Here is a 22667-nt window from a genome sequence, read left to right on the forward strand (position 1 = left end):
GCGGGTACAAATATTTCTCAAAAAATTCAAAATAAAAATTCAAAATAAAAATTATATCGATTACATTGAAAAATAAGATGAAAATTGTGCAAATTAGAAACTTGCACATTGCTTCATCATTTTATTTCGCTCACAAAACTGAAGCCGCCTTAAAACAATCAAGTTTTTTCAATTTTGGTTTTCTCATAGAGAGATATCACAAAATTTGTGAAAGTTACAGCGTGTACAGAGACATTTTCTAAAAAAATTCAAAATTTTATAAAAAATGAAACTCTTTCATCGATCCTAACCAAATTCAATATCAACTATCCTTTAATAATATTCTATTTGTGTAAAAAAATTTAATCCGATATCTCAAAATTTGCGAAAGTTAAAACGGGTACAAATATTTCTCAAAAAATTCAAAATAAAAGGAAAAAATGAATCCTTTCACCGATCCTCACCAAATTCAATACCAATTGTCCTTTAATGATACTCTACTCATTTTAAAAAAAATTTGGCCTGTTATCTTAAAAAATTACGGAAATTAGAAATTGTACAATGTACATTCCGTACATAAATACATACGTACGCGCATATACATGCGGACATTTTTTTTAAATATGATTTTTCGACGATTTTGAACATTCTAAACACATTGGCACAGAAATCTGGAAAAAAAAAATTTTGTCACAAAAACAAAGCTTCTTCAATATATATATTACGGAAATCAAATAGAGAGAGTGTAGAAGACATTTGGTATATGTGTCGAATTGAAGCAAATAATTTGTTAATAAACGCGCGTCGGCTCTGTCGCGAGTGAACAGTTATCCTGATGTCAATGGTCGGCTGCCCACGGCTATCAATCACCGTGCACCGTGAATTAATGGACCGTTAAAAATGCACGAGCGACGAAGTATGCTGCGTGCACGTTGCATACGCCGCATCCAGTCTGCGTGCAACTAAAAGCTAATCGATAATTCAATGGAGTGTGTGCGTGCCCCGTAACACTATAGTTGGCCGAAATTGCTACTTATCATGTACGTCGTCGTCGATGATAAGAGAATGGCATAACGATGGCGATAAAGAAACAGCCGGGATTTTAATTGTTTCATTATGCGACTCGCTCGCGCTCCTCGTAATATAATTATTTTACGCGTAATTTTAGCAATAGCGAAGAAAATCATTTGAAAATGCTCGATTTTTCGATTTGATAAACATAAATTATTAAAAATATGACAATAGTTTCAAATTGTGGAAAAAAAAAAAAAGAAAAGAGATTTTTTTAATACCTTACTAGAATTTCGCATCGTATGAGCACGTAGCGTGCAACAAAATGCGTATTAAAACGATTCACGCTTGCGGCGAAATAGAAGAGGAAATGTGTGCTTTGTTCAAAGTAAATTACACCCATCCCCTTATATTTTTCCTTAGTCAGACCGTATGCGTAATGCCGTTACGTTACCTCGAAAAGATTGTAATTCCGCAAAATGTCGGCAGCGGTTATTTGAAAACTGCAACCTCAATCTCTAGCGGGAATAGCGAAAATAATATCTCGTAGAGAAAATGTTGCTACAGTAACGATCAAAATAATTGCCACTGTACATCCTTTCATAAAAAAAAAGAAAAAAGAAGAAAAGACTTCGCGACTCTCCCTCGCATCGATTGGATTTAATATGATTCTTCATATCATATGTAATTTTTTAATTGTGTTTTATTATACAAGGAGATTATTTAAAACGTAAAGATGAGAATATCTTATAAACAACGTTATCCTTGATAAAAAATTTTCTGGAAAATAATATAAAATTTAATAATATTGACGTGAGTCAGGAATTTATAATATAAGAACGTTTCAAAAAATTTAGTATTTATTTTACAATTGTATATATATATATATATACGTTTACTGTACAATGATAATCTCGGTTTTTCGCATAACGATATTTTTCTTTTGCTACTATGCAAATCTGTTCTGGCTCCCTGCTTCTTATTCTATACAATATTTCTTCAGATTCTCTTTCTTAATGCATGGCAGATTTTTAAAGCAACGTAGGTACAAATTATAATTTAAAACTAACAGTCTCTAATAATTTCCTTTTAGCGGAACAGATTAAAACGTGTTTTAAGATAAAAAAATTATGATTGAATAATATTTTATTCAAAGCGGTCAGTATCATGCCACGTTTGCATAAAATTTTTAAGAACCGATCATAGAAATGTAGAAAAACAGTGCGAGAAAGAATAAGACACACGTGAATATATTTATATATCGGCTAGATAGAATTTATTGCGCGTTGGCTGGAACGCGAGTAACGTTCTCTTCATCCATGGGCGAGCACTTTGGTGCGGGAAGCTCGGCGTAGTTCGAGATCCCGAGGTTAATCTGCTTCCTGGAAAGTTTAAATGGAAACGAGGAATCGGGGTAGGGGGTTAACGAAACATTCGCAATGCCGTGCCAAGGGCGTCGCTGAAAAATTTTTAAGCTACTTTAACGCTCGAGTAATGGCGATATTTCGAAATCTATAAAGCTTTATAATTCCACGATAACGCGGATTCATCGATACGCGATCAGGCATGTGCGATAAATGGCAATAACAATGATATTAATACAATTCGAGACTTATTTCAATTTAATTTACGCTTGAATTTCCGTTTCGAGCAGAGATCGAAAACGGACAGACACTTGAAAAGCTATTCGATTACGGCTCTAAAATAAGAGGTCCTTTCTCAAAATGAACGGTGACACGGTCATATCGATCCTTTCAATGTGACCAAAGGTGATGAAACCGGCTCGCCCGTCTGTTGCCCTCAATTTGGTTAACCATGAATCCTGCTACAAGATCATCCCAATCCGGCAAGGCTATGTGTAGCTATGTGATACCGTGGAATACCCCAAGTACCTCGCGTTGACCACCAGCCGGGGGGTTATGATAGTATGCCGGACAAGAATCCGATCTGGTGTCCGCAGGCACTCTCATAGTTTACGTGCTCTCGTTCTAAGGGAGCCAACCCCTCGACATGTACGGCAGCTTCGAGTCATACGCGCCGATCCGCCACCTCTCACTATCGATTAACGAGGCCGTTCCCGCAGAATTTCGATCGTTAATTCGATTTTTCGTATCATCGCTAGACACCAAAACAATGAGCAAATATTATACGACATTCCGATATTTTAGCGGCAGAATGAAAAATTTTTTCAATTATCTTACCTTGAAATTCTCCGAAGACCTAAATCCTCTTACGCGCGAATATACGATATATCAATATGTATACATCTCATTAAAATAATGTATGCTTTTATAAGAAATCGCAAAATATACGTTCCGTTAAAAAAAATTGTACCAGCTATTTAAAGAAGCTTTAAGGAAGCTCTCTTCTTACTTTGCGTCATCTTGAATGTTTTGGCAGCCTCGGTGACGCTGACCAATCCACTGCAAGAGGCGTCCGAGCTTTGCGCGAGATGCCACGTGTTGTTCGATGGTTTTGTGTAAATAAAGCATCTGTAGCTCTCCTCATCGCTTCTTTTACGATCGTTACGATCGCTGTTCATACGCACGACCATGTAATTCGAGCTGCCCTCCCTCCAATGAGCCAGGCACTCCAATTCTACATCTGGAAAAACAAACCGTTGTAACTGCAAATTGTCATGTATCCAATAATAATCATTATTTTTTTTTTTTATTCCATCCAAATACACACGGCCGCTGTTGAGACATATAATATACATTTACAGAATGGGAAAGCGTAAATTGTAATACGTTCAAGTACCAGCTGACGTTTACATATAGCGACGAGAGAGTGTATCGTCGAGACGAATAAAATTTCTGTCTATACAAGCCTATTAGTAATCGAATCGTAAATAGAGATTTACTACCATTTTGTCCCCGGATAAAGCTATCTGCAGAAGTTATAAACGAGGGGATAAGCGATATATGAACGTTCACGAAAACGCATTATGCCGAGCATTTAGCGTGTACGTACGACGCGCGGGATCCGCGAGTGCGTGAACGCGCCCGTGTATTCATTTGTTCGCACCCGCGTATCGAGATGCGACGATGAGGGCGCGGGCCGATGATAATTGCGCAAAATCGTTTGGACAAGCCCAGCAACAAATGGTAATTGACAAGGCCATTAATCATTCATTCCCGCAGCCGCGAGCTTTATTGACCGTTACAGGCCTTGCGCGTCGTGTTAATTAATGTCAAGCCGGATGTTAACGTCACCGCGGAAGCGCCGCGACGTCATAATTTTCCTTTTTACGCACCGAAACACGCGCGCGTTTTAACGACAATGATGACGCCGACACGCTTATGAGGGGACACTTATATCGCGGGCTGACTTTCGCGTTCCCGATAACCGGAATTATCCACCGACATTTTTCAATCGGGTCCATCTTTCCGGGAAAATTTTTATCGCATTATTTCTTTCGATAAATTCATTTTGCGATAGAGAAAAAGTCGATATACGAAATTAATATACGATTTTAATATTCAAATCTCGTCAAACGCGAAAATGCGAGGAAATTTGACAACAATAAAGTTACGAATTCAAGCTTCACATCCATGGCATACACACTCCGCAATTTGCATCGATATGTCGAGATACTCATCGGCGAGCGCTTTATAATCGTAGATTGAACGTAGAACGAATTAATTATGGGCCAATAACAAAATGTTACTAGGCACTGATTGGACTGCCATGTTGCATAATTCATAATTGTTTGGGTATTCATTTGACAAATTGCGAGCGTATGTAAACAGGTGTAAGCACAATTGCCGCGTAAATGGATATTATACAATGCATGTTGGTGTAACAATATCATTTTACGCAGTGTTTATTGTATAGCGCCTATCTATTGTATGGTGTTTTGTTGTATATTGTATTAAAAAAAAAAAAAAAAAAGAATACCTAGTAAAGAACAAAGAAAAATGCCTTTTAAAAAGAATCGTACAAATTAATTATAATAATAATTAAATTTCATAATAGTTCGATTATTTGTATTATGCTGAAAAAATATAAGGGAGAGAACATTTGTTTGCTTACACTTCCCACATTCATAACTTTTCTCTTTAAACTGTATTTTCCAAACCGAGCCGTTAATGGTGTTAACTATATTTTTTTTTTTCAAATTATCCAAATATACATATATGTATATTTATATATTACTAATATATATTTATTAGTATATATAATAATAATTTATAGTAATCTATAATAATATATAATAATAATTAAATATTATTATAATATATAATATATATTTATATATCATTTATATAGAAAAATATATATTTTTCTTAAGAAAGATGGTGAGAGAGAAGAGCGTTTTCGAAAGCTCAGATGATCCGCGTTCGAGTGGACACTGTCGCTGATATCTGACTCGTTCGTTGAGTAAAATGAGTTTGTCACATGTCAGCACGGTAATAATGACACTGGGGGTAGAATACTGACCCACGCTTTCAGACGAATGAACATTGGCGCACGCTTGATAGCGCAGAAGCAGACGCGAGTCCTGCGTGCACGCTTCCGCCCGTGACCGCGGCGAGTTGCACTCGCTCTCACCGTGGCTGTATGTGAATTCCAAGGGACCCTTAATGGGACAGGGCAGCGGCGCTGCATTGGAGCGAAACAGAGAGACCAGATTGGTGTCGCTGGTCAACATGCTGCATTGGGTCAGCAGACTCGGTTCCGGTGAATTGTTCGTGCAATAGGCTAATAAAAGCAGCGAAACGTAATGTTGCGACTCTATTCCTTATAAATTTGATATCATGAGGATGATGAGAATATTTATAAAATATTTATAACGTGAATTTTTAATGTAAATTAAAAATTTAATTCGTAACGTATATTTGTAATGTAAATGTAAGAGATTAAGATTATCGAGATGAAACAGAGACGAACGATGACGAAAGGAAGAAAACAAAAAGAAATAAGAATGAGGGATAAAAATTCTCTTACACTTTTAAAAATTAAAATTTTTCTTAAAAGCAATTAGAAATATAACTGACAATGAGCAAGAGAAGGGACGAGATAAGTAAAGAAAAATGAAGATGATGAAATAATTTACAGAACGCGCAAAGAATAATAAAGACATTTAATGAATACATTTTTATGAGATTCCAGATTGAGAGAAGTCGCATATACTTTAAATATATAAACACATAGATTTCAAAATGTAACTATATCTTACTTTCTTTGTATTGCAGCACGTTGGCATGTTGTCTATGCATCACAATACATCGATAACACTTGTACTTCCTGAAACAAGAAACAATTGTCAATATTATATGTTACTCTCAACGTACATAATTTGTAGTTGTTTAAAAACTTCTAGATTGTTACATAAATGCATAATTCTTTTTTTTTTATTTTACTTTTATACAAATCTTTTATCAAAATATTTCATTCTCGATATGTCATAAACTTTATCTATTCACGTCAAAAAGCATGTCAAAAAAGAAGGAATAATGAAATCTGCGATATATCGCATACATGACTTTGCCATCCTCTTATATTAAATATTGCAGATCTGTCTGTCGACAATGTCTTTTGGAAGAACTTTTACTTTCCGGTATGATAATACACAAAATATACAAATAAACTACAAAAAAAAAAAAAATATATATTTTTTTAAATAACTTTCCTTTTTTAAATATATATATATATATAAATATAGTTTAACCAAAAGAAAATTATCATCCTGATAAAGATCATCGCAAATCGTCGATCAGCTATCGAATAACGTTTATATTTTATGACTCCGTTTAATATTAATAAAATCCTTTTCATAGAATTATTAAAAAAACATACTTTTTATTCAATGTAATTACTTTGAACGATTTGTTTCGAACACGGATTGCAAACACACAAGGATTGTTGGCCCGATGTAATTTCTCACCGCGGATTTCATTTACGTTGATTTTCACTCTGAAAAAAAAAAAGCTATAAACCATCTCGGAGATCGTCTATTTGAATATCGCATAAATTTACAAACCAAATACCGAAGTAATTTCTGTCGCGCGGCCACGACACCCGCGGATTTCGCCATCGCGAGGAACACGACGATTTTGCCGATTATCGTCCTTTTCCAAATGCAGCCGCTAAAGCGGATTAATATCGTTACAACTGGAGCTTTCGCGGTGTACATAGTAGCAGATGCGACCGACGGTAGAGCGGCGATAGTAGCTGGAAACTATATCGGACTGACAGCCGGGAACAAAGGTAAACTTCGACTTAAGCCACCGAGTGGGGGGTGGAAAGGGACGGAAAGGGGGGTGAGGCGGGAAACAGCGGAGAAGGTAAGTTGCAGACCTGAGCTAAGTAAGCAAGGTGCCAACTAGTAAGGACACAAGACAAGCTCCGAAAGTTTTAAGTAGCTACGCGATACTACTCGTTGGACTCCTCTCTATCTCTTTCTCACTTCCTTCCTTCCTTCCTTCCTTCCTTCCTTCCTCTCCCTCCCTTTCTTTTATCTATCCTACTGAAGTCATCATTGCACTATGTTTGTCTTTACGCTCATCTACAGAAGCACGCAACGCATCTGCCAGTATCTCATCTCGCCTCGAGTGTCATCAATCTTCGGTGAGGATCTAGTTTGTTTCATGACACAGCGATTCATCAATAGAGAAAAAATAAATACTTGATTGCGCAACCTCGTGGTGGATCCGAAAGTTGCGAAGTGTGCTTAGCATATCGACGCCAGCACGCGTTTTCCAAAATGATCTCCACCGAATATTGACTCTCTCGCGATCGTATTCCACAGTATATGATTTATGGTAGATATACGACGAAAGTCTGAAAACGTAGCCGATTCACAATTAAAGGCAAAACATTTTTGTCCGCGACAAAACGCTTTTGTCGATAGAGATCTTCCTTCCCGAATCCGTTACCTTATAAATTCTCACATAAAAGAGAATTTATTTTGTTTTTTTACGATTTTTGCGAATTTTTCTTGAGCGATGATTGACTTTTCGTAATTATAAATTTCTTCTCCGTCTTGTCCGCTTTAAAAGCGCGTAATACATCTCGTCGCTGCTTTCTTTCCAAATATTCAAACGCGTTGCTCCATTTAAGTTTCTCTCTTTGATGAATTATTTTTACAGCAGCGATCCTCTTATCTTCATTTTTGATGTACTGATTGCTATAAAGACCTGTTCGATTTTTAAGCCTTCGTAATTTTCGGCGCTTAAAATTATATTCTTAATTTCACAATTTTAATTCAATATCTAATTATGAAGATTTACGTTAATAAATATTAAATATTAAAAATTTATCATCGGTAACGGACTCACTTGAATACATCGCGTACAAGACGTGTATTAATGACGAGAGATTTGTATATCGTATGCTCGTCATAAACCGTCTTGATTTCTCCGCTCGATCAGTCATGACGTATATTTACTTAACCGAATGGTTTTATGTTAAGTCAAGTATTTGCATTTTAACGAGAGAGCCGCTGTTAAAGTCACCCTTCGACCCTCAACAATTCTGATGCTTCATCGCTCGATGAACTTCGCACTAATAACGCGAAACGAGACGAGACGGTGATCGTTTCTCGTCATTCCTGCGTCACCTCATAAAGTCTATGTCTCTGAAGACATTTCTGTATAAATGCATTATGTTCTTTTCATTGCGCGTGAATTATTAATGACCACGAATTATTAACGCGAGAACTATTTAAACAGCGGAATCCAAATGTGTTATCGATCAAATGCATATGCAATTGCGCGACTCACATGATTCGCAAATAAGTGAATTTCGGTCAAAGCTTAATAATTTGTCCGATTCCATTATTATCTTGCGTCGCGTATTGCGAGAAAATATATTCTGATATACATATTAATTTTTAAATGCGGGTATTTTTTTATTTTTTATTTTAACGTTCCCGCATCTCTCCGTAATCCGCTTGTCCAATCGTTTGTTTCGTTTGTATTTTATTTAATCCGTTCGTTACACCCCTTGCATCCGGTGAACGAACATTTCATTCAGAATGCAAATTCGTAATCTTCCGTTTTCGTACGTTGACATGTTGTATAAATATCGATACGGTATAACTATACATTCTGTTTGGTTTCGCTTCCATTGGATTATTGCGAATCGCTAATATTACAGGATAATAACTATAATTTTTTTTATCTCGTTATTTCGCGAAGATGAAAATTCGGAAAAAAACAAAAAAAAAACGGAGAAGGAGAAACGGAGTATCTTACAATGCATCGTAATTATACACAAGAAACAAGAACGCAATAGAGACATAGCGAGGCATTTCATCAAAGGGACAGTATCGAGATCCAAATTGCCGATCACAGAGCAATGATACTGTTTGCATTGTCTAATAGCTGGATAGCGTGCGCGAAGGGCGCGAGCAACCCTACAGAGTTTTACCCTTCCGCGCCCTCTCTCTCTCTCTCTCTCTCTCTCTCTGTCTGTCTGACACCACCGTCTCTCGCTCGTCTAAACCCCGTTTCCCAGGACATGGTTTATTGATTTCTCTAGTGCGTAAATACATGGCACATACGGTACACTCTCCGCTAACGACGCCCATGAGAGAGCGACGCGACGCGGGCGGACCGTGCGGTCGAAAGTGACGTTTTCATAAATTATCGTTCGGTCGCGAGGTCCTCCTCCCCCTGCCCCCCCATTCCCATCCCCCTTTTCCTCCCCCTCCCCCTACAACACTCCTTTACCCGGCGAGTGCGCGGCCAACTTTTTGACCGCGCTGTTACGATCATTATACGCAAATTGTCCGCAGAAGCGGAAAACCAAACCGCAAACGAACCCTGGGACCCACGGACGAGAATTTGTTTGCGTACGGACGAGAATCAATGCGCGATTTTGAAAATTAGGTGTTCAACGTCGAGCGAAATTTAAAGGCCTTCAAATTCGCCCCGATTCGCGTCCATCTCCACTATTTGTAATTACGAATTATGCAAATATAAATGGAGATTATATAAATTCAATATAAATAATATTTCGTACTTTTACATTCTTTTCCTTTTTATTGACAATTATATATCGAGAAAACAAAGAGTTGTCAATTTGACTAAATTCGTGCAACTTAATTACTATTTCTTTTCGTATTTCTTTAATTGAAATATCGAAGTCAAACATACGTCATGTTAGATTTGATATGTCGTATTTAACTTAAATATTTATATATTTCAATTTGAAAATACAAGGAAATAGTAATTATAGTTGGACGAATTTAGTCAAATTAACGAGTTTTTTTTTCTCGGTGTAACGATACGATCTCTTTTTTTATCTCCTGCAAATATACGACTCGTGAAACTAGAAATGGTTTCATACTATTTTATAAAATTATGTTTATCCCGTGTATGCGTGTACTCGATACTTAAAACGAGGTAAAAGTTAGTAACACGAGGACAATAGGAATGTGGAGTGGAACGACTGGACTTACGTAGTACATAAACACTAAAGTAGATTCTTCCTATTAAAACACACTATACACGGCGGCGAGAATAAACCGCGCGCGAGAAACAAAAGCAATCTGTTCATATATTATCGTCGCGCGGTATCTGCAATGAGATCTTTTAAATGGGTTACACCGCCCTTAACTGTAGGTACCGTGTAATTTTCACGCAATACGTTATCTAGCGATTATACTGTATAATACCACTCATTCCCCCCCTCCCCCCCTTGCGTTAATAAATCCCATCGTCGCGTACACCTCCGCGATGACACTACGGTTCGATGAACGTGAATAAATCTGCTTATTGTAAACATAATTTCATCACATTTGCTTACACGCATTATGTCTAATATAATTAAACTATCATATTTTTTTAAAGTGCTTGATTTGTTAGAGATTAATATTTTCTTTAAAGTTTAAAAATACACAAGAGAATCGTCGCTCGCGCAACTCAACATTGGCAGGTATTAGGGTGTTGAAGGTAACGCGAGCGATTCCGCGCTTCAACAAATCTTTCGCGAATAGTCGTATTTCTGTCAGATCCAACGAGCACATTCACACGCGAAAACAACATTGTTTTCAACAATCACCCGCGCGCAGGTATACGTAAATTTATTGTGGAAGGCGGATTACGAATTACATCGACGAGGTGACCTAGTTTACTACACATCGCGTCACATACCACTTAAATACCTACACATGCATACAGAAAACACACACACACATACATACACGCGCGGGCACTATGTTCGGGGTTGAACCAAAGCCTATAAGCTTAAACTTAGGTACCAACCAATCACGACCGTCGAACTGACATAAAGCCAAGGCTTTGAGCTCGAATTAAATTTTAAGCGAGAACGCAGCATCAAGCGTTACCCTATCGAGTTATCTATACCGATGCCATAAAATTAACGCAACTTTGCGAAAATAAATACATATGTTACCGAAGAGGAAATTGTCCGAAGAGGAATAATTAAATATATTACATATAATAATATATTTTTTCTTGTATTTCATATATTATGTTAAAAAATCCATAATTACTGTCTAGTAAAAAATATACATATATATTGTAATATACGTCATGTATCGATAATAAGATGGTGTTTATGGTAAAGACAATCGGCCAAATTTTACAGGGCAGCATTAAGCTTGATTCTTCTTGTCGCTATTGAAGCGCGAACTTGCTCGAAGAAATAAAATGAAGTAACAAAATCGTGAATCTACGACTTGTACGGGGGGGCTACGACTTCGTGTCGCGCCGTTTCCTGCCGAGAAGAGCGGAAACTTTTTCAGGAGAGCTTACGACATTACGACGAAAAAGTTTCGGCATCTAGGGAGGAGTTTCTCTGACACAGAATGTGGATCACGTCGATCAAAAAGGCGCACAATGAAGGATACTCTCGACACGGACATACGGCGGAAAATCGCTTTCGGAAATTGGCGCACTTATTTCCGGAAAAAAACAGAATTTATTCCGGTATTTTACTATAATATCCCCGTTTTACGCGAGAATTTACGCGGTATGTGGGGGATATGAGGATACGCGATTTTCAAAATTTTACCGCCATTTAAACACGACGTTTCTAACACGACTGATAAAATTCGAGAATTGTAATAGCGATTTAATATAGCTGATAAAACATTACTTTGTAGCCCTGTAGCATTACAAAAATGTTTAAATATGCATGTCGCTAACTCAGTTAAAATTAAATGTGCTACGCGAACGTAATGAAAATCGTGAGCGATTGTATCTCGTGCGCGTGTGTGTAATTTTTTTGCAAAATTTTTATTCAATGAAAGAGACTTCGTGGCTGATCCGGTAATTATAATGATGCGAAGATTTTTGTTCAGAAAAAGATTATAGAGCGTGTGACTTTTGTATAAACGTACCCGAGTTTGAAATCACGTGCGTTGTTGTGTCGAGCTCTCTCTCTCTCTCTCTCTCTCTCTCTCTCTCTCTCTCAAGTTCCCTTAGCGACAAAACAAAAAATTCGCTTTTTCAGTCCCATATATCATCTAGCGTGTTTGCTAAAACGTGAATTTTTATTCCTGCCCGGACGGGATTAAAGAAAGGGGTTTGTCCCCGCTTTCTTGTTTCCGCCGTAAATTATGTAATTGTATACCTCGACGTTTCCGCGTCTGCGAGTCGCAATTTTTTGATGCAGGAAGGAACTATAACTTTTTAAAACAGGTAGAAACGATTACGCGAGCAATACATTCTTGCGCGAGCCGCGTGACCGCCATTTATTAAAATGCTGCCGTACAAATCCGGCATTCATATAACTCTCGGGCGCTCTCGCGTTTTTTTCGCTAAAACATAAATTTTTTCCATAGTGTAGACTCGTTTTTACGCCGGAACAAATAAAAGCCCCGCCGAACATAAAGAACGGCTGGTTTGTCAGCCGATCCCACTGGCCGACATTCTTTCATCCTTTTGTAATATAGGTAATTTAGAAAGGAATATTTTTGGAAGAATCAAAACCACACACACACAAAGTTTGACACTTCGTTATCCGTTAACAGGTACACGTGCTTCTACTTGTCACGTGGTTAAACATGTCAATGAAAATTTATATGGCTTCATTTTCATATAGGATGGTGGCTTCTATAGATTTATAGATAAAAAGATAGTTTCGTATTTCCTATCATTTCCTTTTGTTAATTTAAAAAAAAAGCGGAAGGAGATATCTATTATTAAACACAAAATGGAACTTTTTTGATTTTACCAAAATGGCAATTCTTATAAGAATTTAATTTACATTTTGTTCTTTTCTTTCGTTATTACACAATTGTTTAATACAGACAATTTATAGATAAATACGAATATTGCTAAATATTGAAATTAAATAACTATCACGTGGTAGAAATTAAAAAGTCAGAGCCGTGACAGTATTAATACTCTCAACAGAAAAACGTGCATCTGAAAATACCGACGATACGTAGTCTGGGTCGATCGGCTGACCAAATGCCCAGCGACCTGGTTCGGCAAGATCTCACTAAATCATGAACAGCATCGGACACGAAATCGAATGTCGCTACACGAGTTTGCGGCGGCCGCATTTCCGATGTGTGTCCGCACCCCCCATAGTTCGGATAAAATGGAGCGGCCAGGAAAAAAAAATATAGAGAGAAAGAGAAGAATGGAGAGATAGAAAGAGAGAGAGAGAGAGAGAGAGAGAGAGAGAGAGAGAGAGAGAGAGAGAGAGAGAACGAGCGAGAGAGCGAGAGGGACAAAGAGAGGGGTAGGTTTGGTATCACGGTTGTGTCGTGCGGGCACAATTTGGAAACCCGATATCTCAGCCGCGGATGCGCGGTTGTAACGTCGAAAACCTATTACGTTACAAAGCCGCGTCGTATGCGAAACCGAAATAATTCGGGCGCGAGTCAATGCCGGTTGACTGTATTTTCGCTCACCGCTCGCCGACTACCGATTTCGAGTATCCGATCGATCGGATTGATGAAATTCCCCTATTGATATCTCGCAGACGAGGAGTTTTCGACGAATGTGTAGCGGTTCTTCTCGCCAGAAGCTTCTATTGTCAACGCGTTTTGTAACGTCTACTATTGATCGCGATTCGATCGGTTCTTTCTTTCTTTTTTTTTTTTTTGTCACACACACACACTTTCATTTGTATATTTACCCTTATTTTAGATTTACTAAAAATATGAACGGTTATTTCGTTAAAGACAGAAATATTAACCCACAAACGTCGACATCGAATCAATTAATCATCGTATTGAGAATATAATGATTATCAAAAATAGAGACTTTGTTAATACTATTTCTCTGTACTGTCATTTATCATTCAATGACTATTTTTATGAAAAAATTTATATAAAAGATACGGTAATTATTCAGAATTACGGCTCCATCTGCAAATTGGCTGCAAATTGTTTTGATAACTTTTTATACGTACGATTAGACAATAATGTAAATAACAATATTTTTAATCGGGGGAGGCCCCTATAAAAGAAAAGTTATAGACCAAAGTTGTAAAGAATTTTACAACTTTTCACGCAAAGCGAGATTCGATGCAAACCTATGTGTCTAGTTTTTCGATAATGGAGCCCCCACCCCCACCCCGCAGGGGGGGGGGGTCGGAACATACTGCCTCCATGCATATACTTTTCAATGCGAAGTGAAATTTTACATGGGTTTATAACTTTTCCCCGCGAAACGAGATTCAACTCAAATCTTTGTATTGATAAATGCCGAATCTCACGGGGCGGGAGAAAGGAGGGGGGGGGGGGGCACCACTATCAAGAAATTAGACACATAGGTTTGCGTTGAACCTCACTTTGGGTTAGGAAATCTCGCTTTGCGTGGAAAGTTCTAAAACCCTTTATAATTTTGGTGTATAACTTTTTTTTTGGGGGGGAGGGGGCCACCCCCAACTAAAAATAGTTATTTATATTTCCTTCTAAACATAAAAAGTTCGTAAAAAGATTTGCAGCCCATTTTGCAGGTGGAGCCGTGATTCTGAATAATTAGCAAAGATATTTTATGTAATAAACGCTATTCTTAATACTTTTTATCAATCTAGTGTAGATTCGATATTCGGACAGATATTAAAAATGTATCCGCTTTTCACATCTTCTATTTCTGCTTAATTTTGACAAGCGGAAATTATCACCCCCGGGGATTGGAGAGTTAATTAGAAGATGATTCGTTGAGACTCAACAGAGAGAGAGATGAGCGAATGACGTAACGTCGAATAACACGGTTAGTTTCTTCAACAAAACAATTCTCACACAATTCTCATTTCCTTTTCACGTTTCGATAAACAAACCATAAAAAAATATCAGTCGATTATACACGTATAACTCTGAAAAAAAATACTGTCTCTCTAGTTTATATTATTTGTCTCGCTACATTTTCAGGAAATATTCTTTCGGGTCAATTAATGTTTGTTGTAACGTTTGCAGTTTACTATTTGAATAAATATAAATTTTCTTTTTTACACATTCGTTCAGGATACTTTGCGGCGAACGCAAAAGCGCGTGCACGGGCATGCGCGCGAGATGAAAAGGGAAGAGAAAAAGAGCGGAAATCCGAGGATGTTACACACCGGCCGCAAGTATCGGCGTAACGTCGAAAACCTATCGTATTACAAAGGCACCGGTGAAATCGAAATAATTTACATAGTTTTGTTTCGGCGAGTACGCAAATATGCGATACGGCTCTCCCCCCGATCCGACGTTTTCATACGATCGCGAAAGGGGTGAGATATGGGTGGAGCGGGGTGATGGAGAGAGATAAATTTGTTATCCCAGAAGCAAGTTTCGCTAAAACAATAGCGAATCGAATTTTGAAATACGAGAAACGTAGATATAAATTACCGCGTGGTACCTTTGTAGCAAGATTCTTAAAACGGAAAATACTTGTGCTACTTGTAAAATAAACGGCTCAAATATAACAAACATGTACAAACGTAACAGTCAAAGATTCGTAGAGAGAAAAGAGAGAGAGAGAGAGAGAGAGAGAGAAACAACACGATAATGGGAACAAAAGAGATTTGCGACGATAAACAGCTGCATTTTCAGTAGAGAAACGCGTTTTACGCAGTAAAAATAGCTCTCACCAGCGGCGTGAACATTACATAAATAATCCCGCGTATCGCATTTACGTACCTATGCAAATCCGAAAACGCGAATTCTTCTTCGGCGAGTTGTTGCCAGTCGTTATAAAGTTTGCAACTAGAGAAAGGAACCTATTAACGAGGTCGAGCTGCGCGCGTTCTCCCGATGGGATCATAATTAAAAAGCTTCCTCTTCCCCAACCGTCCCGCCACTTCGTTCGAGGACTAATTTCGCTACGAGTTTTATTATATCCTTTCCCTCGCTTCCTCCCTCTCCCTCCCTCTCTCTCTCTCTCTCTCTCTCTCTCTCTCTCTCTCTCTCTCTATAGATCTATCTCACTCTTTCCATCCCGGTGCAACTCATTTATAGACCTTATGCCTACAGGCGCACAAATTGCTAAAAAGTTCCGTTCGGAAGAAGCGCGAAATAGAGTAACGATGTCCAGCACTAGCGAATGGAAACGCTATTTTTTTTTTTTTTTTGCGACCCGCCAATTGCATCGTCGCTGTGTTTTTTCTGCGTTTGGAAACGTGGCGTATATTTAACTGCCGTACAAAATTTTCTATGGGATCTCAAACATCGATGCGTAATATGAATGTCATATTGCCGCCAGTGTACAAATAGCTGCGAGAGATGTCCCGATATTAATCGGGGCGTGTATTTGAAAAAAAAAAAAAAAAAGTCTTCTTTTGTTATTCACGCGCATGTCAACCCTTTGTAATATAAAACCTGTTGACCCCCTGAGCTCTATTCGTCTAATCTTATCTCATTACACGGTTTATCTCGCGTTTTTGGAAATCTGTATCTTGACATACACGCGAATGGTTTTTAAAGTATATTTTCTATTTATCAAACAAATATATTGTACATTGAATAAGTATATATTTATCGTTATCAGAAAGCGTTATGTAAATTATAATAGGTAGCAAAAATTTTACTCGGAAAGCGTGGACAATTACGCGAGATATGTCAATTAATGCATTATTTACTCGAGTTCGACCAATGGGGGGAAGATGCACATGCAATAGGGAACTCAAGTGCCTTGCGGTATCCTGAGAGACGTCCCTAAGGAGCTTTACTCTCGTGCTGTATTACCGCAGGATTCAAGACGCGTTCTATGAACCGGGCCGGTGTAAACGTCGTGAGAGACGGTTATCCTATATGAGAGAGATAGAATACAGCTTCCTCCGGGGATGATGTCTTCGGATACGACTGGAGATACGGGTAGAAATTCAAGATTATCATCATGCGCGAACTGCATTGCGACTATTCGTGGAAAATACTGTGGAGGAAGGGATCCTGTCGAAGTTGCGAGAAATATTCTGCGCGGAATAACTATACGACAGGCACTCTCAAAAGTTATTTCTCTTGCAAACGCGTACAAGATGATGTATTATTTGAGAATCGATAAATTGAGGATAAATATTTTTTCTAAAGTCATCTTCCGCGTCTCCTCAAAGTTTGTACTCTATAATCAAACATACGCGCTTGCAGCTGCAAACGGCCGGCAAAGATGTCCCCCCATAGTGTATTTCTCGTAAGAGGCTTTGTTGAAAATGTTGTCGGATCGACATCAGCGTAAATACTACGATAGAGATAAAGATGTATGAGATGGTCTCGCCCGGAGAGAGTTCGTGTGTTTCTCGATATAAATCCCATACATCTGCGCGACCCTTACGATTTCATTACCACCTTTGCCGCGAGTGTATTTCACGCGCATCTTGTATTTTTACAAATACGTTACCGACGCATCGAAGGATTTATATAAAATTAATTTATATAAAATTTATATAAAATTAATAAAATTGATCGAATACAAAACGTAAGCTAGGATAATGAAAAGAATGAAAGATTAAGGTAGTCACTCGATTGTTGGGTTCACACACGCTGTGCTAGACTTATCGTAATTCGCTTGCCATGTTCAACAAGCAAACGGAAACGTCGAACCGGAAATACCCGTAAGATCTATTCGGGATCGTAGAGAGAGGATCGTAAGGTTTCCACGCTTTTCTCTTCTTCTTCGCGCGCGATGCGAGACCCGGTTATTTGCCGTGAGAAAAAGAAGGGAGACGACGAGGTGAGGCGAGGAGAGAGAAGAAACGTTCGAGACTAATGGGGAAGATTCGAAAGCAGCAGGAAAATAAGCAGCCAGGATGCTCGCGGCAAGATGCTTTTGCATTGAAATGTCCGAAGCTCGGTGTTCACGTTCTCCTTCGTATTTCCGTCTTTTCTTGCGAGAGAGAAACTCGGCAAAATGGACACTGAGAGATACGAAACGGCGTCTACAAAAGGGACAAAAATATCTTTCAACGGCGAAATATTTCGCAAGCTGTCGCTCATCCCCCTCGTGGATAATTATCGCGAGACGCGAATCGACGCGCGTTTATCAACATTAACGGGCGGTTAGATCGACAAATCGCCTCCATCGTATATGATCGCCGAACGCGTTACAATATGCAGGGAAAATATTAAGCAACAAAAAGAGGAAACGCGTTCGTACATCGCGACAAGAAAATCAGATATTCCCTTTTCCTGTCTCGTTCGCCGCGATGCGATGCGATGCGTATCGCGAGGATTGACGTATGAGGGACGCGGAAAGCTTTGATAAAGGCCGGGGAATACCATATATATATATATATATATATATATCTCGACGCTAAATATTCAAGACGCGTGAACGCGTCGCACAATCGCTCGGCGCGGAATTAATTTCGAAGCTTCTGAATTTGACGTTTTCCGTCCGCGCCTCCGAAGAATTCTGTCGACGGACGAAAAGGGAAACCTTGTAGCGTCTGATAAGCCGTAGATGGGGAAAATTGCACGATCCCCTTCTCTCTCCAACCGAGCCTCCCATCATCCACCTCCACCGACGCCGCTGTGTTTTTCCCCCGCAAAGAAAAAAAACTCACCGTTGGTCTGACGTTAACGGATGTAAGAGCTCGAGGTGGACGTGGAATTGTTGGCTGTTTTGTAGAATTAGCTTCATGGCTTTTACTTCCCGCCGGGATATCCCTCGTGTTGCTCTGTTTCGCGGGATATATCGTATGGTGCGGGCGAAAACAACGCGATCGTCCACTTTCAGATCAGAAATACAATACAATTCGTGTGTGGTCGATAAAAAACGAATGTTTTTCTTTTTTTTTTTTTTCTTAAATTGGTAAGAAAAAAAAATACATTAATGTAAATTAAACTCGCGCGCGATTATTTTTCGCCGCAGCAGCCTCGAGATTCCGCGTACGCAGTTTAATCAACGATATTAGATATGCGAAGGTAACAGAAATGAAATTGCGGGTTATATCGATTATGTGAAATACCGTTCTTCGTGGAATCAGCGAAAGAAACAGTATAGTTATCTCTCTCGCTCGCCGGTCAATATCGAACCCGCGCGGGACTCGGCGTTACGTACCTTTTATACCGCCAATACGCGGTATAAAAAAAAAAAAAAGAGGGAAAATAAAAAGAAAAAAAATGGGAAGCGTAAATGACAGCGCGAGAAGAGAGATAGAGCGAGCGAGCGATTCCCCCCCCCCCCCCGCGCTCGCCCGCGGGCTGTTGATTCAGCCAGTATGTTTTCTCTCCTCTCTTGACTGTGCACCGATTCCATCCCTCCTCACCCAGGATACTTTTACGTCTGTCCTCTTTCTTCTCGCAAAGCGATCTCGCCCCCGGGTGATCTGTTTCAGGTAATACACACGCGTTTCAGCCCTTTCCCCTCAGCCCTGTCATCGCCCGAGGCGTCCGCGTGCACGGAGAGGGGTGAATTTGTTATGCATTTCATTGCATCCAACGGTTGCCCGACCGTTCGCCCCCGCGGCGAATATCCTTTTCCACTCAATTATTTCATTAACCGTGTCTTCGCCTCAAAGCGATAGCTCCCCGACGCTCCTCTGCGTTCGACAGCTCTTTCGTTAGAGATACGTGGGGGGGGGGGGGGGAAGGCGGTTATTATCGACGAAGAGAGGCGATTTTTCCCTTCTGCGTTTAATCGACGACGAATCCTTTTCAAAGACAAATCGTCTTTTGGACTGCGCGCGAGCAGTCTGGTCCGGTTAGGGCTGCTTTATCAATGCAAGTTTCACGTGTGGTAATTTTCATTGTGAAATTTTAAAAAATGAGAGTGCACGCGACAAGCGAAGGGTGCGCTTAATTCGCTTAACGAGCCACACGCGCCGATGAATTTAATGCAAGTTTGAAACGAGAGAGAGAGCAATAACTACGAAATTTTTTTCTCAAAATAATAAAAAATAATAGTGAGTACCAAGCATGTGAAGCGATACCGACACGATATACACCAATACATATTCTCTTTCTAGGTTTTTTTTTTTTTTTTTCCCCTACCGAGAACAGAGTGTAGGAAATTTGAGAAGAAATATTTTTAATGGACTACGAATTTTATATTTTACGAAAAAAATGGAAACATCGCGCAAAAACGATACGTTACGTCTTTTAGCTTTTTCACCGATTTTCAGCTTTTCGCGTGATCGTTTTTCAAAGTACGAAACAAAAAAAAAAAAAATTCATGATGCATGCAATTTAAACGTTTATCTGTGTCGACAATCTTAACTTCAGAATTTTAGTATTCGCGCAAAATTCAAAACACGAATGTAAGACTTAGAATCAAGTTCCAGAAGTAACCTTTATAATGACAATTACATGACTTTCACGCTTATCTCATCCATTTTTCTTTAGAGACGATATAATAATAGTTTATTTCAGCTTCACGCCAAGAAAGGGACTGGTTTACAATTTCTCCTACTCACTTTCATCCATCCATACTTTCCTAGCCTTTCATGCTAAACCTATGCCTTATCCTTATACCAATATAAATACTATTTACTAATTAACATATTCACATAAATCCAACATAAAGCGTATACCATCTTAATGATAATAATCAGCACCATAAAACACAATAACAATAACATTATCAACTTTCTCTTCTGACTAATTTCTGTTCCTTTATCCTATTTTTTTAGAGACAATATTTATTCGCGTTAATTGAATACACATATCATCAATATTTACCCAATAAGCGCATTTTATACATATATATATTGTATATATATATACAAATTGCGTACATTATATATACATACATACGTACATATGTATGTGTCTATATAAGCTAGTAATCATATTCTGACAACGCAAAAGTTTATTAAACGGCACTCGTATCGATAATATGCCATCGCTTATAATTGCCGCATTATTTAACGCTTTCGTTCGGCCGTTTAATGCAATTTCAGGAGCGTATGCGCGGTCACGATCGGCCTGCCCGTCTGTCGGCTTCCCGATCAACATACACGCACGTGCGGACGACGTTGTTGGGAGATGGTGTGTGCGGCCCCGGGGTCCAGCGCTGCAGGCGGTCTCCGGATCGAGGCGTATTGTTGGTTTTCCCCGCCCGTGTTTGCACTGTCCCGTAGTATTGTTGCGCGATGCACACTCTCGCCACCCCCGCAGGTTGGTTCTCGTCCCCGTGGGAGCGACGCACAAGGCTGGGGTATCTCATATTAGCCGCTTAATTGTCTCTATTTGTCGAAGCTCACCGCTCGACGATTCATGCCATTCGGGGAAGAGAGAGAGAGAGAGAGAAAGGGGGTAGCACTGCCGTTTCCCGAAGAGATCATCCTTCCTAAATACATCGAAAAAGAGCGAGACGATCTAATTGCTACGATCATCGTTTGATATCGTATACTGATTTTTATTTTCTTCGATTAAATCAATCATTTAAAAAAAAAAAAAAGAAAGAAACGAGATAAAATTAATTTGACATATTTGTATTCTCTTCAGGAAACACAAAAATATTTGACAGCATTAATATAACTATGAAAAGAGTTTCGCTACTTTTAGAAAAGATAAAGGGAAATGATGAGAAGTGGCATAGAATTGTTTTTAAAGCGCAAATGTTTCCAAAAAAAATGTATAAAATTTATTTTTGATATTTCTAAAATAAAATTTATTCCAAAATAAATGTTTTCTAAAATAAAGTTTATTCTAAAATAAATCATTCAAATAAAGACGTATTTCTGTGGTTGATAGAAAAAAAAAAAAAAACATATCATCGATTTTCATTAACATTATTAATATTTTCAATAAGCAAAATTGGTATTCTTTTTTTCAGCGATAAACTAGAAAATTTTACGCACTAGGTTAAGTGATATTTAACCTCACATTAGAAACAATCAAGAATAATCATTGTTACGGTTTGTATGCAAAATGTTAACATGTATTGAAAAAAATGTCAGTCGATAGATTGCTTTTATATTCCGTAACAAAGGCATTATCATATGAATATAGAAAGGAACAGACATCCTTTTCACGTCGCGGTATTGTCTTTGCCGCGTATTGTACGAAAGTTCGAGACGGTTATTTTTCCAACAATTGAATTGTATTTTGTAAATATTTTATCTCCGCTCATTTATTGTGACATTTATTTTATGCACTCGGTGCAACGCGATGTACCGTTTAATTAAAAAAAATGAAATCAACGCATCTACGATCGTACGAACAGAATCGGAAATTAAACAAAGAGACTCGGTAATTAAAACTAAATAAAGATATAGTCCGCATTGAATGAAAAATAAGTGAATAATTCAGAATGTTAATAATTTCACTCTCAGAAAGGATTTCTGATAACGAGACAAAAAATATTCTTGACATATTTAATCGT

General features: G+C 38.4%; 1 protein-coding gene across 6 annotated transcripts in view; it reads right to left on the bottom strand.

Annotated features, from left to right (window-relative positions):
• The window catches only part of LOC138934405 (uncharacterized), a 240405-nt gene that overhangs the window by 30787 nt on the left and 186951 nt on the right, over positions 1-22667 (bottom strand). For 5 of the 6 annotated variants that reach the window (XM_070298103.1, XM_070298099.1, XM_070298100.1 and 2 more), the window contains 3 exons: positions 6173-6240; positions 5434-5694; positions 3364-3594 (listed from right to left, as the gene is read on the bottom strand). In XM_070298103.1, the coding sequence (XP_070154204.1) occupies positions 3364-3594; positions 5434-5694; positions 6173-6240 (560 nt within the window). The remainder of the gene's footprint in view (positions 1-3363; positions 3595-5433; positions 5695-6172; positions 6241-22667) is intronic. The other variant, XM_070298105.1, reaches the window with a different exon arrangement.

Source organism: Polyergus mexicanus, unplaced genomic scaffold, assembly GCF_030449975.1.
Source record: "Polyergus mexicanus isolate NDT 795.1 unplaced genomic scaffold, iyPolMexi1.0 SCAF_6, whole genome shotgun sequence".
Lineage (NCBI taxonomy): Eukaryota > Metazoa > Arthropoda > Insecta > Hymenoptera > Formicidae > Polyergus > Polyergus mexicanus.